The sequence below is a fragment of the Charadrius vociferus genome, unplaced genomic scaffold (assembly GCF_000708025.1).
Source record: "Charadrius vociferus isolate BGI_N301 unplaced genomic scaffold, ASM70802v2 scaffold326, whole genome shotgun sequence".
Classification (NCBI taxonomy): Eukaryota; Metazoa; Chordata; class Aves; order Charadriiformes; family Charadriidae; genus Charadrius; species Charadrius vociferus.
The window spans coordinates 511,329-532,279 of NW_009649062.1; the positions used below are offsets into that span (position 1 = coordinate 511,329).

Consider the following 20,951-nt stretch of genomic DNA (forward strand, 5'->3'; position numbering starts at 1 on the left):
GCCTTCAAATGTCAGTGGAAGAGTCTGTCAGTCTATTTTGCTTGCCCTGGTAGGCTCCGTATTTGAGCATGGGTGAAGTGATCCATGATGTATTAACAGTGCGTGTACCATCTTCTCTGTCATAAAGGAGTCAGATATAAAAGGCAATTTTATACTTGGGGAATTTACTATATTTTCTGCAAACGTCTGGGGTTTTAAATTCAAGACTTGCAATAGCTATTAGGGAAGCCTAGTTAAATAGTCAAGTAGGTTGTAGAGGCTATTGATTTTATCATATTTTTGTTTGGGTTATCACACAGATTACACCTTGGTCAAAATGCATCCTCAGACTCTGAATTTTTCCCACTATCGATTTCCATCTCGAGGACAGAGCTATATTTCCATTCCTAGTGAAGCTTTTCATGAAAAAGGTAAGAAAAAAATTAAAGGGAGGAGCAGAGTCATGTAAACAGCATATCCAAAAATGATTTCGCTTGAAAACAGGTTTTGGTTTGCTGTATCTTCTGAGTAACCCATTTAATAACTGTTGATCATACTGACTCTAGAGAAGCGACAGTTGTCCTGTTATACTAACGAATGATTAATGTGGTAGAATTTTCATATTACTTGAATTAATCTTGAATAATACAGCTGGGCCACAGACTGCCATTTAATTTTGACATTCTTTTACATCAGAGAAGCCATAATTTCATAAATGATTTTTAAACATCCGAACTGGTTATTTTTAAGAAATTCCAGGATGCCAGATCAGGTATTACTTATCCCTTTATGCAAAAAAGCTCTTAAAACGTTGTATGAAATGAAACTATACAATTACAGATTTAAGCAACAGCAGCTACAGAAACTGAAGATGTAAACTACAGTCAAGGCAAAAAGGCAGAACTCAGAAATCCATACCTAGGCTAAAATTTTAAGTCTCAAAAGCCAAGGTATGGCAAAAATCTGAAACTTTAGTCAAGACTCTAAAATAGCAATGTTTAATTATCTGTTTTAATCGGGGATTGAAGGAACCTATTTACAAAAGCATCTCCCTGCATCTTCAAATCTTTGAAAATCTGGCTTAAATTGCAGCCTTCTGAATTGACACACCCGGAGACCTTTCTGCAGTCACCTCTGTTGAAGGAGGGTTGATCCCTATTCATAAAGTGCGAACTCAGCTGCAGATAACCTGCAGTGAGAGAGACTCTCATAATTACTGAACTGTCTACCTGATTTGTGATGACTGCTTTGTTTCTTTGCACTGGCAGGGCGCTCACTGCAAGTGCTCTGAGGCTATGACTACAATTGCAAACCAAATTGTCATGCCAAAAATAGCATGTAGGAGGACTTTTTTTTTTCCCTTTCCCACTTATAAAGTCTCTTACCACGCAGATTTTTTTTTTCTTCAGGACATTGTCATGCTTAGTATCCTGAAATGATCCAGCCCATTAAATGTTTAACTCTGTTTTTGAGCTAAAGCTCGCTTCTGAGTAATTTCAGCCTTCAGGCCACTCCTCTGCACTGTCCAAATGAGCTAACCTAAAAATTTTATTTCGCCTCAAACAGTTGACACTATAAATACTTGGAACCCTGGAAAAGGGATAGTGATATACATCTGTGTGGCTGAGAATTAGAAAATATGCATCTGTCTCTTCACTCAGATGCTCTAAACCCATCAATACTTGGAATGCAGGTAGCAAACAGACAACCAAAGTGGAAAATGGCTGCCTGCATTTGAGTTTCATAAACTGCCATTTAGAGTAGGTGGTGGTGAAGTAGCCTTGAATTACTGTAGCTGCCATTGAGAGATTGACTCTGGTATGTCATGCGACCCTTTCTGGTGCTATTTTGGGGGATTTATAATTGACAACTGGTTACTGTAACAACTTATTTTGGAAGTACAGTTATGCAGGGTGCGCATGCTTATATTTTACTTTTGATATGTCTCCTGTGCCGTACTGCAAGATGATCACACTTTTTCACTTAAAAGAATAATCAGAAATTTGCTAAAGCAAAGATCTGAAAGTCTACAGAACTCAAAGCTCTTAATTAACATGGAGTTAGAGGTCTAGGAGAGAAGTCTCTTCCTTACAACTGTTGCTCTGAGGAATAACCCTTGTTCCCTTTTCACAGCTTGGATTACCATTGTTGGCCTGCTTTACCATAACATGCATTATTTCTTTCATAATATCAACCCTATGGATACCAAGTAAGTATCTCAGACCTCTCATGCTGTAACAGCTTGTTTATTACCTTAGTGATGTACCTTTATAACAGTCATGTCATTATCAACTGTAAATAAATTACGAGCCATAATCCTGATTCTGCAATATTGAGGACATGTAGTCATTAACTAGAGAGAGATTAAAGCTTACATTAGATGTTTTACTTTATGTTGTACTAAAATAGATTTCTGTAGCGACATGTTTGTCTTTCTTTGTCTTCTCCTTCCATTCATCATATCTGGTATCAGAATTTCATAATTTTAATCTGTCTCATAAAAGGAAATTACATCTTTTCTCCTGACACATATAAAGATAAAGCTTGCACTTAAATGAAGAAGTAAAAAAAGTAACATCCCTCTTTAGATAAAATCTGAATCCTAATCCTAGAAACCTGTAAGGTAATTTTACAACAGGAGACCAGGCAATGCCTAAAAGACCTTTTGTTTTATACGCTGCATCAATGAAATCATTAGCAGATAAGATAAAGTAAATGTAGAGCTGTATGTCTCTCAGCAGTTCCCCAGGGAATTTTGCAAGGCCATTCATGTAAATCATTACACTTTCCTTTTAAGCTAGCATGACTTAATGTTTTTATTTGATCTACATTGGGGTAGGTAGATTAGTTTACACTTTCTCTGTCTTTTTTAGTCTGATTTTCAGTGTGGTGTTTATGACAGCGGAAGGAAAGATGTGGCATCTCAGCTGTCGTGAACACCAGGGATTGCCTCCCTTTCTTTACGTACAGCTACACGGAAGTTCGTGATCATGGGAACTCATTTGTGATCTTCAGGGTGAAAAATCATGGTTTATGACCAAATTGATCCACTGAGATAATAACAGTTATTACTAAGTAGCATTTTTAAATCAAGTAGCAAGTTGTACTGTTGTTTACCCCCCTCTCTCAAAAAAAAAAAAGGACTTAGCAGGTGGCTGTAAAGGAACCGTCTCATTAATGTGTAATATTTCTTACTGACATGAAAAAACAGAGGCAATAATTTATGACAGATTATGTTTTTCAAACAGGAGGATCAGTGCAATTTATTAAGATAATGAGCTATAATCTCAACTTTTCAAAGAGAGAAGTAATATGGTCTTGACTTCGGTCAGAGTTTAGCAAACACAATATAATTAAAGATGCCGCATGTCAAAATACTGTGTTCTAATGCATTGTCATAGAGTCTACAGCTCCTGGGGCTCTGATAAGCAAAATAACAGTTACATCGTCTTTGTGTACATTCTCTGAATTTTGTGGAATAGGACAACTTAGAGACTCAGTCCTGTTCCACCGAGTTGTATGTATTTTTATCACTTATCTTGAAGGATTTTGAGAAGGGGAGATTGGCCCTGCTGCAATGAGAAACATAAAGACACTGCAGAAGAAACGTCTCCAATATTTCTGTAACTAATCCAAACTACTTGAACTGCTTGCAGTGTGTAATGCACTACAGAATCACATTTATAAAATTCTAGATGCAGACCTGTCCGAAACAACATCCAAAAAACTAGTAATACAAGGAATGCTTGTTTAGCGATTTTCCTCTGTGGAATCAAACCCCGGGTATTCCAAAGATGTTTTAAAAATAAGGAGGCAGTCCTCTCCTGCCTGTTTTTTTTTTTTTTGTGCTGTGCTATTAGAATTCTTTTTGCTTACATTTCACTAGAATAACAATGTTTTCCCAGAGTAGTTTGTTTTAAAGACTTTCTCTTATGTTCCTTCTTGCACTGGGTTACTTGAACACCTGTAATTTGAAGCCTGTCCATTTTCTCCTTAAGGGCAATTTTTTTTTCTTTTGTGGTGGAAATGTAAACCCAAAACTCTTGGAGCTTTTGTGCTGTACAGACAGACGAATTCTATTTTCAGACTACATAAATAGCAGTTTCTAAGGGGAGTCAGTTTAGTTTTAATTCTTTTTAAAAAACCAAACCAAACACAGGTTTTGAGCCCAGTTTTGATCCCACTCATACATACAGTTTGTGTAAATCTGTAGTAATCCCACCAAAGGTAATTGGATGACAGACTCACTGCCACCTAACATCCAGGCCATGGTGAGGAAAGGCTTGTGTATGAAAGCACAAAACACAAACACTGGTTCTTGCTTGCGCTGAAGTTTTTTCATGCCTCAAAATTATTCTACCTCTCTGAAGTTAAAATGGCAGATAATGGGTGTGGAAAAAATGTCCATCCTGTTAATCTGCATAGGAAAAATCTCAATGTCAGACAGTAGTTTTAACATTGAGTCCTTCTCTAAACTTTTCGTATCTGAGTAGCAAATTCTGCCCTGAGATTAACAAATTTGAATCACGTGCTGGTTGCTGGGAGCAGAAGTGATCTCTGATACTGATGTTTTTTCATGGTCAGCACTAAGGGCTGGTGCTTGGGGTTGTGCTCAACGAGTTCTGTTTTATTTGACCTTGCTGAGGAACTGAATGAAGTTATTTTAATGTCTGACTTTTTTTTTCTGAAAGAAAAACAAGAAACCATTGCAAACAGGTGGCAGATGCAAATAAGATGTCTTTTAATGTGCTTTGTAAACTGGCTCTTTCCAGTGGTGTGCTATGTTTGGAAACCCCCACTGATGGTTAATTTGCCGTGGCTCATATTTCTCATAGTAAATACCAGTCATTCACACACTGAAGAGGTGGATGGCAGAGGCCATTTTAGTCCTGTACAGTTTGTTACTGATAGTGTAAAAAATTTTACACTACAGCCAAATCGGTCTTAGTTATTCCTAAATGTGCAAAAATGCCAAAGTCATACGTTTTAGCTGAAAGCAGAAATAAAAGGGTTCTTACATACTGCAGAATTACTTCAGCCTAGGAAAAAAAAAAGTATTACCTGGGCTAATCAGATGTTTAGTCAGGTTCAGATGTTTGTATTGTGACCTGAGTTACTCTTTAACAAACCTAACTGAACATAATAAATTTTTCAAAGTGAAGCTAGAGATTACTTCTAAATATATTCCTACATATATTTTTGTATGCATTATCTATATCCCTTACACATTAATACATATGTTTGTTTAGACAGCCTGAAACCCCCCCAAGTTTTCTCCTTACTTAGATTGCTTGGCTTAGTTAGTTTATTTTTTAGACCCCTTGCTATGTAGGATTCTCCTTATCTAAAGCACTTTCAGCAAGGCTTGTAAACCTTTGCAAAAAAGGAGCAGAGTGAAGGAATACTTACAATATCAAGTCTGCTAATGTCTAAAGCTATTCCCTATACTTTGTAGCTGTTGTTTCTAGTTTTTAGGATCTTTTGGGGCCAGATCTTGCTCCATTATAGAAATTCATTGACTTGGATGGAAAAAGGAGATCCTGTGTTCCTGTTGTGGATGAACTAAAAAAATGTTGTTCTACTTCCTTAACATATTTGTTTCTTTCTAAGGATTGCTGAAGCTGCTGCCTACAAAGGTGTTATGATCTCAGCAACCAGTTATCTCATCTCTATCAAAGTGGAACCTCTACCCAAGCTGTCCCACAACCTGTCAGGTTCTCCTCTTATTACCATCCAGCTCACCCATAAATTGGTAAGTGAAATGGAAACTACCAGTTTAGGCTGTTGTCAGGGCTGTTCAAAACCTTGGTGTCTGTGAAGACTTCTTTGTGTTTGTCTTGTAATTTTTAGTAGCAATTCAGATGGCATTTGTGACTACGATATTATGTTTTTTCCAACTGTTACGCTTCAATGACTTCTGTTTCCATCACTGCAAAAGGCTGATTAGTGCACATGCTGAAAAAGAAGGTGAAGTGACAAGTTTAGCTTTAGGCCTTTCTGTATGTATCGCTCTATGGATGTGTTTGTGCAATCTACGATAGGATGGTATGAATTACTGCTTTCTCATTAGAGCTGTGAAAAACAAGAATTCACTTGTGGTTTTTGCTTTTGGTCTTAATGCACACTGAGGTAACTGAGGTGTTTTGAACGCTCTCATGAATAAACCCAGAGAAGGAACTCCTACAAGGATATATACAAGTATGATGGGCAGAATATCTCCTGGGATAGGACTGGAGCAGGTTCAAATCCCTGTTCTAGTGTGAACGCCGTTTCTAGAAAGCAGAACATTCTGAATCTAAGAAACAAGAGACAAGAAATATGACAATCTGAGAGAACTTGGAGACAAGTTTTATTCAAACTGATCAATTTTGGTAAGGCATTTCAATTTCACCAAATTAGCATATTCCAGCAAGAAAATGGAAAAATAGCTGGTTTTGTTTGCTCTTGGAGAAAAATGCACCTTTTTTAGTCTTGTCGGTGGAATGGAGAATAGCTGGGTTCAAACTCCAAGGTGCTGCCATGAGGCATGCAGCGTCTATGACCTACTTAGTGTTGGATGGAAATGGAAAAGAAATATTTTAATTCTTAAATGTTTCCTAGAAAACATCTCTTAGATGTTCTTCTGAATATTTTATTATATTTTTCTTTCAATAGTTGTTTTCAAGCCAGTTTATCGTCTTCCTGTTGGGCTTCTGATAAAGACAGAGTAGGTACAGAAAACAAATATCTGAAAAAATCCTAAGGCATAGAAATGAAAAGTGTTGTTTTGCTGACAGTTTTTCAAACTAAGGACTCTCCTGAATGTCCCTAGTGGCCTCTTACAGATGGGCACTTGCGAAGTGAAGACTGTATTTTGTGTAGATCACTTATAAAATGTACTTTGCGTTCTGTATTTGGGTACCTCCCTGTGCTTTAGTTTGATGATTTACTAGCAGGCTGTTACACAAACCGGTGGATTTTTTCTCTTTATGCCTGTTGACTTTCACTATGAAGATCACTGGGATCTTGGTATACAGATAGAAATTTTACATTTATCTGTCTCTGTTTCCGTCAGCAGAATCCACGAGAACATGGTAGGAACACGCCTGTCTAACACACGGTGTGTATGACAGATACAGGTTGACTGGGAGTTTCAGACTCTGCCTAGAGCAGTGTGTGCTTTATTTTGTGCATTAGAGGAGTGGCTGTTTTCCAGAGCTCTTACTGCTGACTGGCAATCCATTCACAGGCAGCTGTCTGTTATCTACCATAGTATTTCTACAGTTACTTCCATTTCGGGGAATGTTCAGCTCTAATCCTCCTAATCCCTGTTCAGGTGTGACTTGGTTTTGGTGTTTGGTGGGGATTTTTGCATGTCTGTGTTCGTTTGGGTTTTTTAATTTATTTTATTTTTTAAAATCCTCACGGGAAGTGGCGAACTTACCCTGTTGTGTTAACAGCATTGAAAAAGTAGCTCAGTGCTGTCTGAAATCAGTCCATAAATATGTCAAGAATTTGTATTGAAAGTTCTGATAATTTTAATTATGAGGGGAGAAATATTTCTAAATGTGTAGTGAGCATGATCTTAAACTCTGTTCAATAAACTGTACTGGGATAATAAATGTGCTAGATTTTGCTCTTAGGCGTAGAACTCTGAAAGGAAATGGGTAAAGCACAGAAGGCACACCCCTCTGAAAGACAGGGAACTCTTCACCCGCTTACTTATTCCCCCCAGTAATAATCTGTGTCTGGCTTTTACATCTTATTAACTGGTACCATCCTGTTTGACGAGAAGTTTGAGATGTAATGAAGTTTTGCTCCACAAGTACATTTAGAAAATTCACTATCTCATTGCAGTTTTTACCCCTGAACAATTAGTGGACTTGAACTAGAAACTGGTCCCATGCTGGACTAAATATCCATTTCTCCAATGTTTTTCTCCAGTTGGAACAGTGTAATCTAGAGTCAGAATAGGTGTTTAAAAGGAGAACTGTGTGTAAAAGTTTGTAAAGAGAATTAATAAAGCAATAGCTTCAGAACTGGGCAATGGGAACACATCTAGTTACCTGCTCTGTCTTGTATTTTTATTGATGGTGTGAATTTTCTAAGAAAAGCTATTAATGAGCAAGCAACAGAACCAACCCAAATACCTCTGGGTATCTTATACATGGAATCCAAATTCTATCAGTAATCTTTAGAAACAAAGAGATAGTGTAGATGGGAATTGACTGAATATTTGTCTGGGAGGAAGTTGTGCATAAGGAGTTGTGAGTAGGATGTGTGCAGCTCTGCTGAAGTGGTCTGTTACATTGACTTTGGTAAGAAGACTGCTTCCCTCTGACACCTATGGCTTTGGGAATATAATTTCTCTTCTGGCTTTTTATTAGCAGGTACATTTAATATTAAGGAAAGGATGGATAGATTGTACCTTCCAGTTATGCATAAGTAAGGCAACAGTGGGCCAAATCTGTTCTTTCGTACTGCTGTAGATTTTAAAAAGCTCCAATGAGTTCTATGGAGTAATTTTAAACTATATAAATTTAGACAAATTACTTGTGAATTTACTTAAGTAAATTACTTAAGCAAATTTACACAAATAAATTTAAGTGAAGTTGCTTAAGCAGATCGGGAAATGACTACATGTCTCTGAAACCTTTCATAGCAGCACACGTCCTTTCTATCATATCATGTATTATTTCACTCTGTCACTTAGTTGAGTATGGTTGCACATGGAAAAAAAAAGCAGAATTTAAAACGTTAAAGAAATTCTGGCTGCAAGATCACTGCGTTAAAGTATGTAATTTAAAATAAAGAGTAACAGGCAAGCTATTTATGTAAGTTTATGACTGAATATAATGATTAAACCAAGAGCATAAAATCTGGCTTACAAAGCTGTTTCATCCATTAAAACACTGCTTGCTTATAATAATGAGAGAAACATTTGAAGTGGATACCAATCTCATTCTTATAGTTGCCTGTTTGTTCCACATAACACTCTCAGTTTAACAGAGAGGAAAGTAATAAGAAAAACGAAGTAAAAAATAACAAGTCCAAACAAATAGTTTTTCTCTATTAAATTCTAAGTTTGAGTCTGACTTTCTTCAGTTGATCTCATTTAGTCATAGCTATCCCAATGGAGTCTACGGGATTGCACAAGTAGAAAAATGAGAAGAGTGAAAGGAGAATATGGTTTCTTGTACTGATGGTAGTGATGCTTGGCACAGCTTGAGAAAACTTTAATTCTTTTTCTTCTAGTATATATAGGAAAAATGCCAATCATTGAGCAACAGAAAACAAAAGGGAGTAAAATAAAACATCTATTTTAGGAAATAGTTACAAAGAGAATGTCTGTGAACTGAATATCACCTCTTGAATCAAAACTTCAGAGTATTTATCATTCCACAGCCTGACTCACTGTTAGTTAAATCTTCTCTTAGGAGAGGATTCTCTGGGTTTCTCTGAAATTGTCTGTATTTTTTACGTAGCTTTCAGGAGCTTGTGAGATGATTAAATTTTTCTTTTTGAAACATGAGGCAATAGAAAGTGATTCTGATATCAAAACAATTAGGTAAGAATGCAGGGAATATTTATAAATGACACGTTAATCCTTCCTTTTCTAGGGAGCACTATGGGGCAATGGGCACCGAGTGCACAGAAGGGATGGGTGCCCAGCCTGGGGGCTAAACTGGTGGTGTGGAGCACAGGAGCTGAGAAGCCACCTCATAGTGAATACATATACTGTTAATTTCATGGGTACAAGGACTAGGGAGACTAGACTACAGGCTCACCTCCATCAGGGAGGACGTAAGAAGACATCACTAATTAGAGCCATTAGGCCTTGATATTCAGGCTTGCAGCTGGATTCTCACAGGACCAATATACCTGGTCGACATTCTTTCTACCAACACAGCAGGCAGAAAATTTTCTCATCGAGCTTCCATTAGTGGAAAATGGTTTTCTGACTTAAATAGAAATTCTCATGAATCAGGATGAATAAGTCATCCCAATTTTTCACAGGATAAATATTACTTGTTTAATTCTTCTTAAGAAGTAAAGACTCCCTGTGAATAGGATAGACATGTACGTTTTACTACTTAGTGTTATTTTTGTTTTAATTGTCACTATTCTAACAACAGCTTATTTTGTTGCACAATCCCTGAAACTGTTTTTTTGTTACTCTTTCTTTTTCTTTTATCTTATGAAAATGTTAGCAGCTTTAGAAAGATTGCTTTGCAAGAAGACTTCATCAAGGATTTAAAATTAGCTTCTTTGCATAAGAACATAAAGTGATTGTGTTATTCTGAGGGATGCTCATCTGCTCTTTCTATCCAGTGTCCACTTCTGTAGTACAATTATGTAGCTAGGAGTGAAAAGCAATTCTCATTTTCCTTCTCCGTAGATATAAAACAGCTTGTCCTAATACAGTCTTGCCAGTGAACCTACACCTGCACAAAGAATGAGAAGACCTTGCTCTATGTATACATACTGTTTTCTTTCTGTAGCTGACCTGGAAAACTATCAGACAAAGGCTGTAATGCAAGAAAATTATGTTCATTGAGAGCTAGTATTGACTGCAATTGCAGCATATTCTGTGTGAACACAGAAATTTACCAGCTCCCTTGATATGCCTGCTGATTGGGTCAGGTTGTAGTATGTAGTAGTCTTTGTTCTGGAGACTGGAACACTTCCAGCCCATCAAGGAGGACTGGAGTGAGAATAATGGAAATAGTAAGAGGATCAACAGTGGTAACTGTTGCTCATCTCTAACCGATGTGTATAAAGGCTGAAAAGCTGACTGTGTGGTACTTACGGGAGGCCTTGATGAACTTAAACCAAAAGAAGAGCCATGTTCCTACTGGATAGCTACTCGCATCAAACTCGCTGTTGCAGCTTGGTGCATGCATTGTTAATTTTCATAGCAAGTCCAAAGATCAAACCAGTAAAGATACAGTGAAGCTAGGTCCATGCTCCTTAGTGGAACTACCCTGAGGCATGTCATTTTGGCTTTAGTATTGAATGGACATGAAGAATTTGAAGATGAGCTTGTATTAAGGTGTTAACCTTTGCAAAACGTCTAGGATTTCTTTGGAAAAGCTTTAGATTACATTTCCAACATCTTGGTCAAAGAAGGTTGACAATTTGAGATGTTGGACATACGATGTCTTTAGACAAACATTGTTCTTCATAACTGTAAAGATGTTACTATAAAGATGCATTTTTTTGAGTTATTTCTTTACAATAGGTTGCGGCATTTATTGTAATATAAACATTTCTGTTTATCAGCAAAATTTTGGCTAAACTAAGCCTTCTGAGACAAAAGTTGATACACTAAGTTACAGTAGTCGGTTGTTATTCAGGAACATTTCAGTGAAAGACAGACGTTTTTTGACTGATTTTAAAAATGATGATCAGCAACTTGAATGAACTACTGTCTCCAGCAAAAAAAGAGAACAGAAATCAGCTAACACCTCCAGTGGGTATGGGATGGTGTGAAGACTGATGGTGTGTTTGCAGCTGAAGAAGGCTTAATCTCAACCTGTCTAGATGTTTTGTAATGAAGCAACAGTATGTTTAGCAAAATGATTAAATTCTGTTCCTGGCAAGATGTTTTTCATAACAGGAGCAACTAGAGAAGAACTAACATTTCACTTATATGATCCAAGAAATTACAGCACAGGGTAGAAATTTAGACGACATGAATGTCAAGGCTGAAACGCATACACAACATGCTCTGACAAGTGTCAGAAGAGGCAACAGAGGGAGAATTGGTGTAAAACTGCACCAATATCTTGTAAAATCCATACGGCTATGTAGCATAGACCTTGATATTTGACCACACTGATGTAACTTTTTGTTGCTGTCTTGGGAATGAAGTAGCTATAAATTCTTGTCTTTCTTGACAAGGCAGCCGACCATCTTTAAGCACATAGAGATACCAGCTTGGTGTAAATCCAGGCGTATTTGGTGCAGAGAGGGTAAAGGACTGACTAAGGTGATGAGACAAAAGGGGAACATTGATACCCTGGATGATGCACCAGAGCACACCGTGCTCGCTGCTCTGTCATTCCCTTACTGTTGGCTGGCACCATAGAGGAAATTGCCCTACTGCTAGAAGAAAACTTTTTGTAGACTAGTTTCAACCACTTTGAGCCTTCTGTAGTTTTCTCCAGGGCTTTATTTTCCCTTTCCTTTTTGCAGAAGGGGAACATGTGCAGCTGTAGTTTTGGAGAATTATAAACTCCTGACTGTTAACACCGTTTGTGAGAGGGCCTCACGTGAAGAGTAGATGCAAATTGGGAATTCTTAATGTTGCTGGTTTTCTCCCAAATATATTTAATGCATATACCATTTTAAAGATTTGTTTAATTCTGGGGAAGAAATGTACTTTACTAAGATACTACCATGTTAGGACTAACAGCATCGTTCCATCTCATTCCTTTGCCCCATGTGGCTCACTTTAACAAACAGTGCTTGGGGAGTTGTCTACCTCACCATGAAGTGTTAATCTTTCCTGCCATTGTATTACACTGAATCATTCAAACAGCTGCTTCACTCCTCAGTTTTTGACCACGTCCTCTCTCAATCATTTCTCTGCTTCTGCTGTTTTACTTTCTGGAATGGATGCTTCCCATCAGAACCCCAGTGACCTGCTTTCTCTAAGCTCCTCGCTAGAGCACTTCGTCAATGAAGTTTTATCAGCTTTTCCTGTTAAGCCCATCTTATATTCTGTTATGTCACTCTCCTAAATGTCCAGAACCAGAACTCATATGAGAACGTCAGCATTCATTATTGTAAGTGTAGCCTGAACACCTCGGAAGTGCTCTCTTGGGGTACTCCTTTGGAGATGGTAAAGTGCAGGGAAAAGCTCAACCTCCTCTTCTCTCAACCGTGCTCCCATTATAAAAAAGCGCTGGTAGTCCTCTTGCAATTCAGGGAGATAGAGATAAGGTTAAGGAACGCTTTCATTGAGCTTTTAATGAGGCAATGGGACTTTTGCCTCTAAAAGGTGCCTGAGCATCATCCTTCTCTCTGTTGTCTTTTGCCTAGCCAGCAGTGTGCCATATCCCAAGGTCTGTTTAACATCGTTACTGATAGGAAAATAAAATGAGAGAAGAACCAATTCCCAATTGTACACAAATATTAGTGCTACCATGAGAGAGACAAATCAATGTGGAGCCAATTTATTTTTATGGCAAGTTAAGTGTGACTAGTTTATGTATTGATCGAGCAAAACCAACGACTTTTGCCCACATCTGCAGAACAAAGGTATAATTTTTCACTGGGTGGACTTTGCCAGAAAAACTTGAATAAAATACAGTTAAAACTGTGACTATTGCAAAGTGCACCACAATGAAGCAAAAAGAAAAAATAATGATAAAACTTGTAATTTAAAAATCAAGCCAAAGTTTGGTACTTTGTTACACAAGTTAAATCTCTGCTATAAAGAATAGAGAAAATCCACTGAGCTCAAATGAGAAACGAACATAGTTACAGCTATTTTTTTGCCCCTGGGCAACCTTAAAGTACCAATAGCCATTAAGATGATATACAGCATCTCTTAAAAATACAGCAGTAATTCTCTGTTAATAACATTAACAGAAACATCCCAGGACTTATTTTCTCATGGGAATCCATTCCAAAAGCCTAGAAAGGCACAGTAACAAAAAAATGTAGGTTTTCTTTGAAGATTGCCTGTTGGACGAATCAGGATTGCATTGTAATAAGCTGTAATTTATAGAAATTTTTATTTATATGTCAGAGCAGACTTAAGCCTTTGGAGGCACGATGCTTTCCATGTGTTATCACTCATTTTTCATGAAAACAAGTCCTCTTTATAAATGAGTCCTTTGCCTTTAAGGTGGATATTGGAACAGGACTGAGGGTGTCATAGAGTTGTGGAATGTTTTTGGAAGTGTAGAAGTAAAGTTTGCTTTCAACTTTAAGTTTAGTTGCTGACTCTTATTCTTTGGGTATGTGAGTCATTTTATATGCCAGGTTCTACTTAGTATCTGTAAAAATACAACTTTCCTAAAGAAAATAACCACCGGTGACTGGAACCAAGTGTTATAAATCTACAGCAAAAAGCACCTGCTATTTCGCTTTCAAATTTCTGCTTGCAAGTGACAGTGCATCAGCAGTTGGAGGTCAGTCAATACCAAGCAATAAACTTTGAAAAATCTTGCTGACTTGTAAACCCAGAACTGAATTCCACAGTTATCCTATTTTGCAGAACTGTGGCGTCTTGTGCTACTTCACACTCTGCCTTTGATTGAACATTTGTCACAGAGGAGAAGAGAAAATTACAGGGTTTATATTTGATGTGATCAAATCTGGTACAGTGATGTAGAGTTCTGTCCCAGCCACAAACACAGTTTCTAAATTCAATTCGGTTGTTCTTGTTTAAGTTCCTCATCAGTGACTGTATCCTCAAAACATCCTTGCATGTGGTGATGGCTTATTGCAGGAGTTCCAGCTGGTTGTGCTACATTTAATGGACTGTCAGGGTTTCTGCTATAAAACATTGTTTCTTTGCACTATGTTAATACAGAAATATATGTATTTAAAGCTTATGAAAAAAGTTACTGCAGAGGTGAAGTATCCAACATGCAGATGTTAATAAATTTGATGTTTAAAATTATAAATAGAAAACTAAGAATAATATATCACCAGTCCCTAATCTCCACTGTGAGCATGGATCCTGTAAAATCTCTCTTGGTGGGGTCAAGTTGTTTTGAAGTGGCAGAAGTAAACGGTAGCATTTGAAATCACAAAAAGCTGGATTTAGATTCAAAATACCCGAATTATTAGTACTGTTTTTAAAAAGTTCAGAAGTTTTGCTGATTGAGAATTTCAAAATCACTGGAGTCTCACTTGGCGAGAGTATGTTTTCAAAACTGTTTTGTAAGGAGATATATTAAATATAAAGGGTAAGTTTCTGATTTAATTACAATCCGTGGTAGAACTGCTGACTCCCATGGGGCCAAGCTTTCAGTCCTCACTCTAACGGTGACTTAATGTTGCTTTCAGACTGGTACAACTCCATTATTCATAACAATTTGAGGAGAAAGCAGAATTAATTTGTTTCAGGTAGTTCGTCTCTTGGTTGTACTGGCAGCCAGTGTTTTTTAGTGAGTAGAAATCTAATGCTAATGCATTGCTATCTCTCCATTAGTGATTATCTTGAATAATCCTTGTAAAAACAAAAAGAGAAAGGACTTTCCAGATCCTCTACACCCATTGACTTAACTTTAGGCAAGTTCAACTTGTTTTTTCTTCCAGATCAATGTGCGTAGGTTCTAGGTAAGTTACTGTGGTGTAGACAAGTTTAAGAAAGGCATTTTTCTCTGTTTTCCTTGGTTTTTTATAGTTTGATCCTTAGCATTTCAGCTGCATCACATTGTACATTGTCTGGGTTCATACTGGAAGTCTTATGCACACTGGCAAGCTTTTAACATCTAGATTTTCCTAAGCTAATTATAATTGTTGTGGGTTTTTTTTTTATACTTGGCAGGAATTAAATCAGAGTAGACCATGTACCTAAGTGCTGAGGATTGCTCTTAAGCCAGTTTTGTCTCTATCATCTTATGAGTGTCTGTGAGAGGTAGAATTGCCATAATATGACTTGTTGCACAGGATGAGTTCTAGCAGTTAAATGGGCCTATTTATAAGGAATACAGCAATGGCCCTCTGTACAAATAATTTCTGAAAATGTGAAGTTCTGTCAGCGCTTATATTAAGTAAATAAGTGGAAAGTTCACTAGAAAATTTCTCACTAGTTATTTCAGCTGAAGTGTCGTCTGCAACTCTAATCTAACTTATTTTTTATTGCTTTCAGTAGTATGGGATCAGAATAACCAGTTGTACGCTCTTCTTGAGATCCTTTCCTGTAACAGTTGCTAGTTTTCTCGCCCTGGTGGTGACTTCAAAACATCAGCTTTAAGTATTGAGTTAGGCTACTCTTATTAATCATGTGTAGTTTGAACTCTTTGTGCTGTTTTGCATATTAGATTGTGGATTTATGTTTCTCGCTTGCCAATCCAAGACATTATCACATGCTTGTACTCAAGTTCCTAGACTTCTGGCGTGTCTGCCCATGGCTCTGTGAAACCTCTTAAGCTTGAAGGAATGATTTATATGGCATGAATGACTGACATCTAAATACACATAAACAAATGATGGTCCAGCAAATGGTAAATATACTAAATCTATTTTTGTCTTCCTGATTTATATTCTGCTGCCTTGGAAACATATGCAAAAATGTACCGAAAGTGATAAGGTAATGAAAGGCTAACTGTTGCGAAGATGGAACATGTTTTGAAAAGAATAAGGTCTTCTGCACATACTCTGGTTTAGAACATTGTTGCAGAAAGGCCATAGGTGATTTTTTTTAATCACTTGTATCACTTTTTTAATATTTGGATGTACTTGTAAAGCAGAATATTTAAGGCTTTTGAACATGAAGGTCATCTATGTTGGCTAGCAGTGAAGAAGGATCTGACTAGGAATTTTTGTAAGTTGCATATTGGCATGTTACGTCAGACATTATCAATGCAAGGGAGTTCAGTATGGTTCTGTGGAACTGAAAAAGCTTAGTTTGTGATAATGAGGGTTGAAAAGTTGTCTTCAACTTTGCTGTTCAGGTGATAAAGTAGTAATGGTTTGTTTCCAAATGGAACATATTTATAGTTACTAAGAAGAGGAGATACAAAACTCTGAGTCCACTGAATGCAAATTGTGGTTTTTTTCCTTTAAATATTTACAATTTCTTCAGGAAAATGCCATGAATATTGCCTTGGACCACTGAATGGGAAAACTAAAATATGATCCACATCTAGAGTGGAGTCCTCACAGTCATAGTGGGGAAGATTGGGGAAGAGATACCAGTCATACAGTCTAATAGAGGCAGAGATTATTGCTTTGCTGTTGGTGATTAGCAGCTCTAGTACCCAAGTAACTGCACAGAGTTTGGAAGGAAGACTGTTTTTATTATGCTCCTGAGTTGTTGCATTTAACCAGCAATGGAAGAATAAGGCACCTGCTGAGCAGTGGTGAGTGTGATCTGCATTTGCCTTTCCACAGTGGCACTTCTAAAGCAAACCCGAAGCCACCTGATACTGCGTTGTGGCTGTGACCATACTTATTATAAGGTGGCAGTATGCCTAACTGTAGGCTCTGTTACAGTAACATCGCCACTCTGAAACAATGCTTGTATTTAGTTCGTACAATATAAATAAAAAGCTTGGCTTAGAAGGCAGTGTTAATTTTAGCTCGGAAATAGCAGAGGAGTCATACTTTAGAGAAATCTGTGGATGGCAAATTTCTGGTTTAGCTTGTTTCCCTCCCCACTGCTTGTTACACTCGGCATTTTAACTCAACTCCCTCTGCTTTGCAACAGAGCTGGTAGATAATGATATTAACAGCTAGTAATAGAAACTTGGAGTTGTTTTTCTAGCAGAAAATGTGCAGCTGCTAAGGAGGGATTTTCCTTTTTTTTTTTTTTGAAAAAAAAAAAAAAGGAAATAGTAAAGTCCTCCCCAATTTAGGAGGCTAACACAAGCTGGGTCAGCAACAAGATTCCAATCGGAGGGGGCCAGCCAAGAGGAACTGCATTTCAGTGACTCACCCTGAAGCTAGCTCTGCATACCTTCCTCCTCTGCAGCGACTCGCAATAAATTTCAGTAATCTTGATCTGTTCAAGCTATCATTTAATGACTAACATATGCTTTGAAGGGGAAAGTGCACTCTAGACGAAGGCAGGGCTTATATGATAACACTTTCAGTATGACAACCAGAGCATCACAGTTTAGGAGAGAGAGCGAAGAATGTAGGAACGTGTTTTACGGGGATTACTCATGTGATCTGAATCAAGCACATTGCTAAGTGCTTTGCTGGAGTTGGGTATTAGATAGTGCTAAACAAGGAGAGAGAGAGATGTGAAAGTTGTAAACAGACAAATCCCATGAACAAATAAAAATAGAAAGAAATGTAATTAATTTGCAATAAATGAAGGTTGGATAAGTTTAAAGTTCTAATTTGGAATATTAACATGTTCTTTAAAATATTAATTCCTTACATTCTCCTTTTTAATGTCTTTTTCCCAGGTTTTGAATTTTCTGAGCACTCTTTGAGAATTATTTTCCTCAAATTACTGGATTTTGATGTTTTGCTTTTATTCTTCTAGGGTTGAGCCTGGAAATGATTCATACATATAACTAATGCAGGGGAATATAGAATATTCTTTATATAAAAATCAGTTTGGAAATCCTAATGAAAATAAGTGTAGAAAGTAATGTCTCAGAGGCACAGATATTTTTAGTAAAAAAGCTATTGGTTGATTTCAGATAAAGAAATAGATAAGTATTTCCAATATGAATTAAAATAAATTCTCGGGTTCAGTTGGAGCACGTCCAGTCTGATCAACTGGTAATTTTTAAGGTTTTTTTTTGGCTTGCCATATTGTTGTGGTCCTATATCTATATCTGTTCTAATCTAGTCATCTTATAGCCTGCTATTTATACACCAGACAAAGGGAATTTTGTTTTCCTGAGTGATTTATGTAATTATTCAGCTACACTGATGAAATCTTACTGGTTCCCACTTTTTATTAGGGATGACAGTTCTACCCTCAACAAGTTGTGGAATTTCAGATTTGGGAGAAAGTTGATTTTTTTTTTTTCTTTTGTGGGTTTTTTCCCCCTCAACCTAAAAAGAAATTTTCTTGATTTTTATATATGGCAGACAAATGATAATTCTTCTTTTAGGAGTATTACTTAAAGGCCCTCAGAACTGGATTGATTTTTCTTTGTCAAGAAAGTTAGCCTTGCAGCGTAATGCCATTAATTATGCTCTCCAACTAATCAGAAAGCTGGAACAGTATTGAATTTTTATTCTACTCTCCAATTTCTCAGTTTCACTTTTTATGTAATGGTTGTGTTGTTTCATACAAAACTTTTCCCCTAGATTTATGTCATTGTTAAAGTCCTGATTTCCACTGATTTCAATACATGAAACTTGTGATGATACGATGATGTATTTTCTAGTCCAATGGTCTTGTTTGTTCTTGCTCAAACTGGGGAGAAAACATGGTTATAGAAACCGGCTAAACATTTAGTGGGATGAGGTTGTCATATGGAGTCAAGCAGCAGGAGTTCACAGAAGTTAAAATGATGCCGGTTTGTACTAACTGAGGGCATCTCTTCCAGGAAAGACATTTTCAGACACAGCCACAGTGGCCCCCAGAGTGTTATTGTACAGCCGTTGCACTTCCGAAAACTGCTAAATTTGCAAAAATATGACTACTATAAACCTGTTGAACACTACTAGTAAAAATGTGTTTCAGACTTATTTCAGACTGGTGTATAAAAGCTTTGAAACTTAAAACTAACTCTGAAGTAGATGTTGTTTGGTAAATGGCAGAGCACACTTAGGGAGGATGTCAAAATGTTCCCTTTCTTGGTCCGGTGAATGTAGTGTTGAGTGCTCCTAAACTGTCACCAAGGAGCTGTGACAGCTTCATGTATTTCTCCTTTGCAAAGCAGTTGAGCTTTATGTAAATTCCTTCAAGGAGCAGAAATATTTACATTGAAAAGCTGCCAAGAGTTAGACAAAGTGTTAGTGGGGGTAAAAGAGGTGTGGGCGAAGGAAGAAAATAATCCAGGGAATAATTTAATGTAGCAGAAGAAGATACAGTGCAAACACCATTTCTGTTTCAGAGAAGCATTACTTTGCTCTTGGGAACAGTTGCCTGTGTGAGACAAATAGGCATAAATTCAGCATCCTCTGCGGGACTGAGCTCTCCTGCAAAACGGCCAAGTGCTGGCAACTCATTCACTTCAGAGCTCGGCACGTGATAAGGTTAGGTTAACTTTTAATCTTTTGGGTCAAAGCTTTTACAAAGTGAGGCTCAATTAGATGCTCAAGGCCCATTTATTACTGAATTCATAGCCAAACTGGCAGGAGCAAGGAAAGGTGCGTACCCGTACAGGCTGCGAGGGGATGCTTCTCTGTGCAGCCACCCGCTTGGCATGTGCGTGTTTCTGCTTGGAGCCATCGGGGTGAGTGTGCACAGCTGCAGCACCAAGCACAGGTCTGGCTCTGACAATGGAATTCCCACTCTTAAATCCTAACTAGAGGCATGTAATTAGTCTAATGGAATTTTCTACTTTATTTTCTTCTGTAGATTTCTCTTTAGCATTAAGGTATACAGGAATGAAAAAGCAGCATGGGAATGACGAGTTGAGAGGGGTGAAACGGGATGCTGTGTGCAAATAGCTCAGCGTAAAAGTCCTGCACAATCCCTTGAAGGCAGCATGGGGGGGAACAAGCTCCTTATAAATGTGTTACTAAGCCTGATTATTTTAAGAAATGTGTAACCTCACACTTATCTAACCACCTTGAAGTACGTGATACCACTTTAAATCATGTGTTTTTCACTAACCACACAAAAATCAAACCCAAGTATATCCTGTGAACATCAAGCCTGATGGAATGATAGAAATACTTCCAGTAAAATTTATAAAAAGAACTGCAGAGGCTTAGTGCTTTATTGTGGTAAAGTCTGTACCCAAGGGAAGAAAAGCACAGTTTCAGTACATGGTATTTTTCTTTATTGTATACTTCCATTCTTCTGGCATAGCCTGCAGACTGTTGATTAGTTTTTTTACTTCCCTCAACTTGAATATTTTGTATATACCAGAACTGGATTTACATATTTTAACTCATTCTTTGGCTTTCTCTTGAGGAAAGTTAGAGCTCAGTAAATATTATTAAAAAAAAACCAAATCCATAAATATTCTTCCACTTAAGAAAAAAAAAATATTAAAGTTTGCTTCCTGCAACTATCAACTAACCAACAGAAAATAAATGTACTGGCAAGAATATTTAGCAGAGCAGCAAATTTTAAGTGGTTACTGAAGACTGTTCCTGGAAGGCAGACTCCAAAAAACCAAATTTTTGACTTAAAATTGTGCTGCTTCAGTGAAGAAAGAAAGAAT

The 20,951-nt window shown here is 37.3% G+C and overlaps 1 protein-coding gene across 1 annotated transcript in view; it reads left to right on the forward strand.

Moving 5' to 3' along the window:
- Positions 1-20,951, forward strand: part of GPR133 (G protein-coupled receptor 133) — a 156,232-nt gene that overhangs the window by 25,626 nt on the left and 109,655 nt on the right. Inside the window, exons 11-13 of the mRNA XM_009888102.1 lie at positions 300-410; positions 2,113-2,188; positions 5,590-5,731. Coding sequence (XP_009886404.1) covers positions 300-410; positions 2,113-2,188; positions 5,590-5,731 — 329 coding nt within the window. The remainder of the gene's footprint in view (positions 1-299; positions 411-2,112; positions 2,189-5,589; positions 5,732-20,951) is intronic.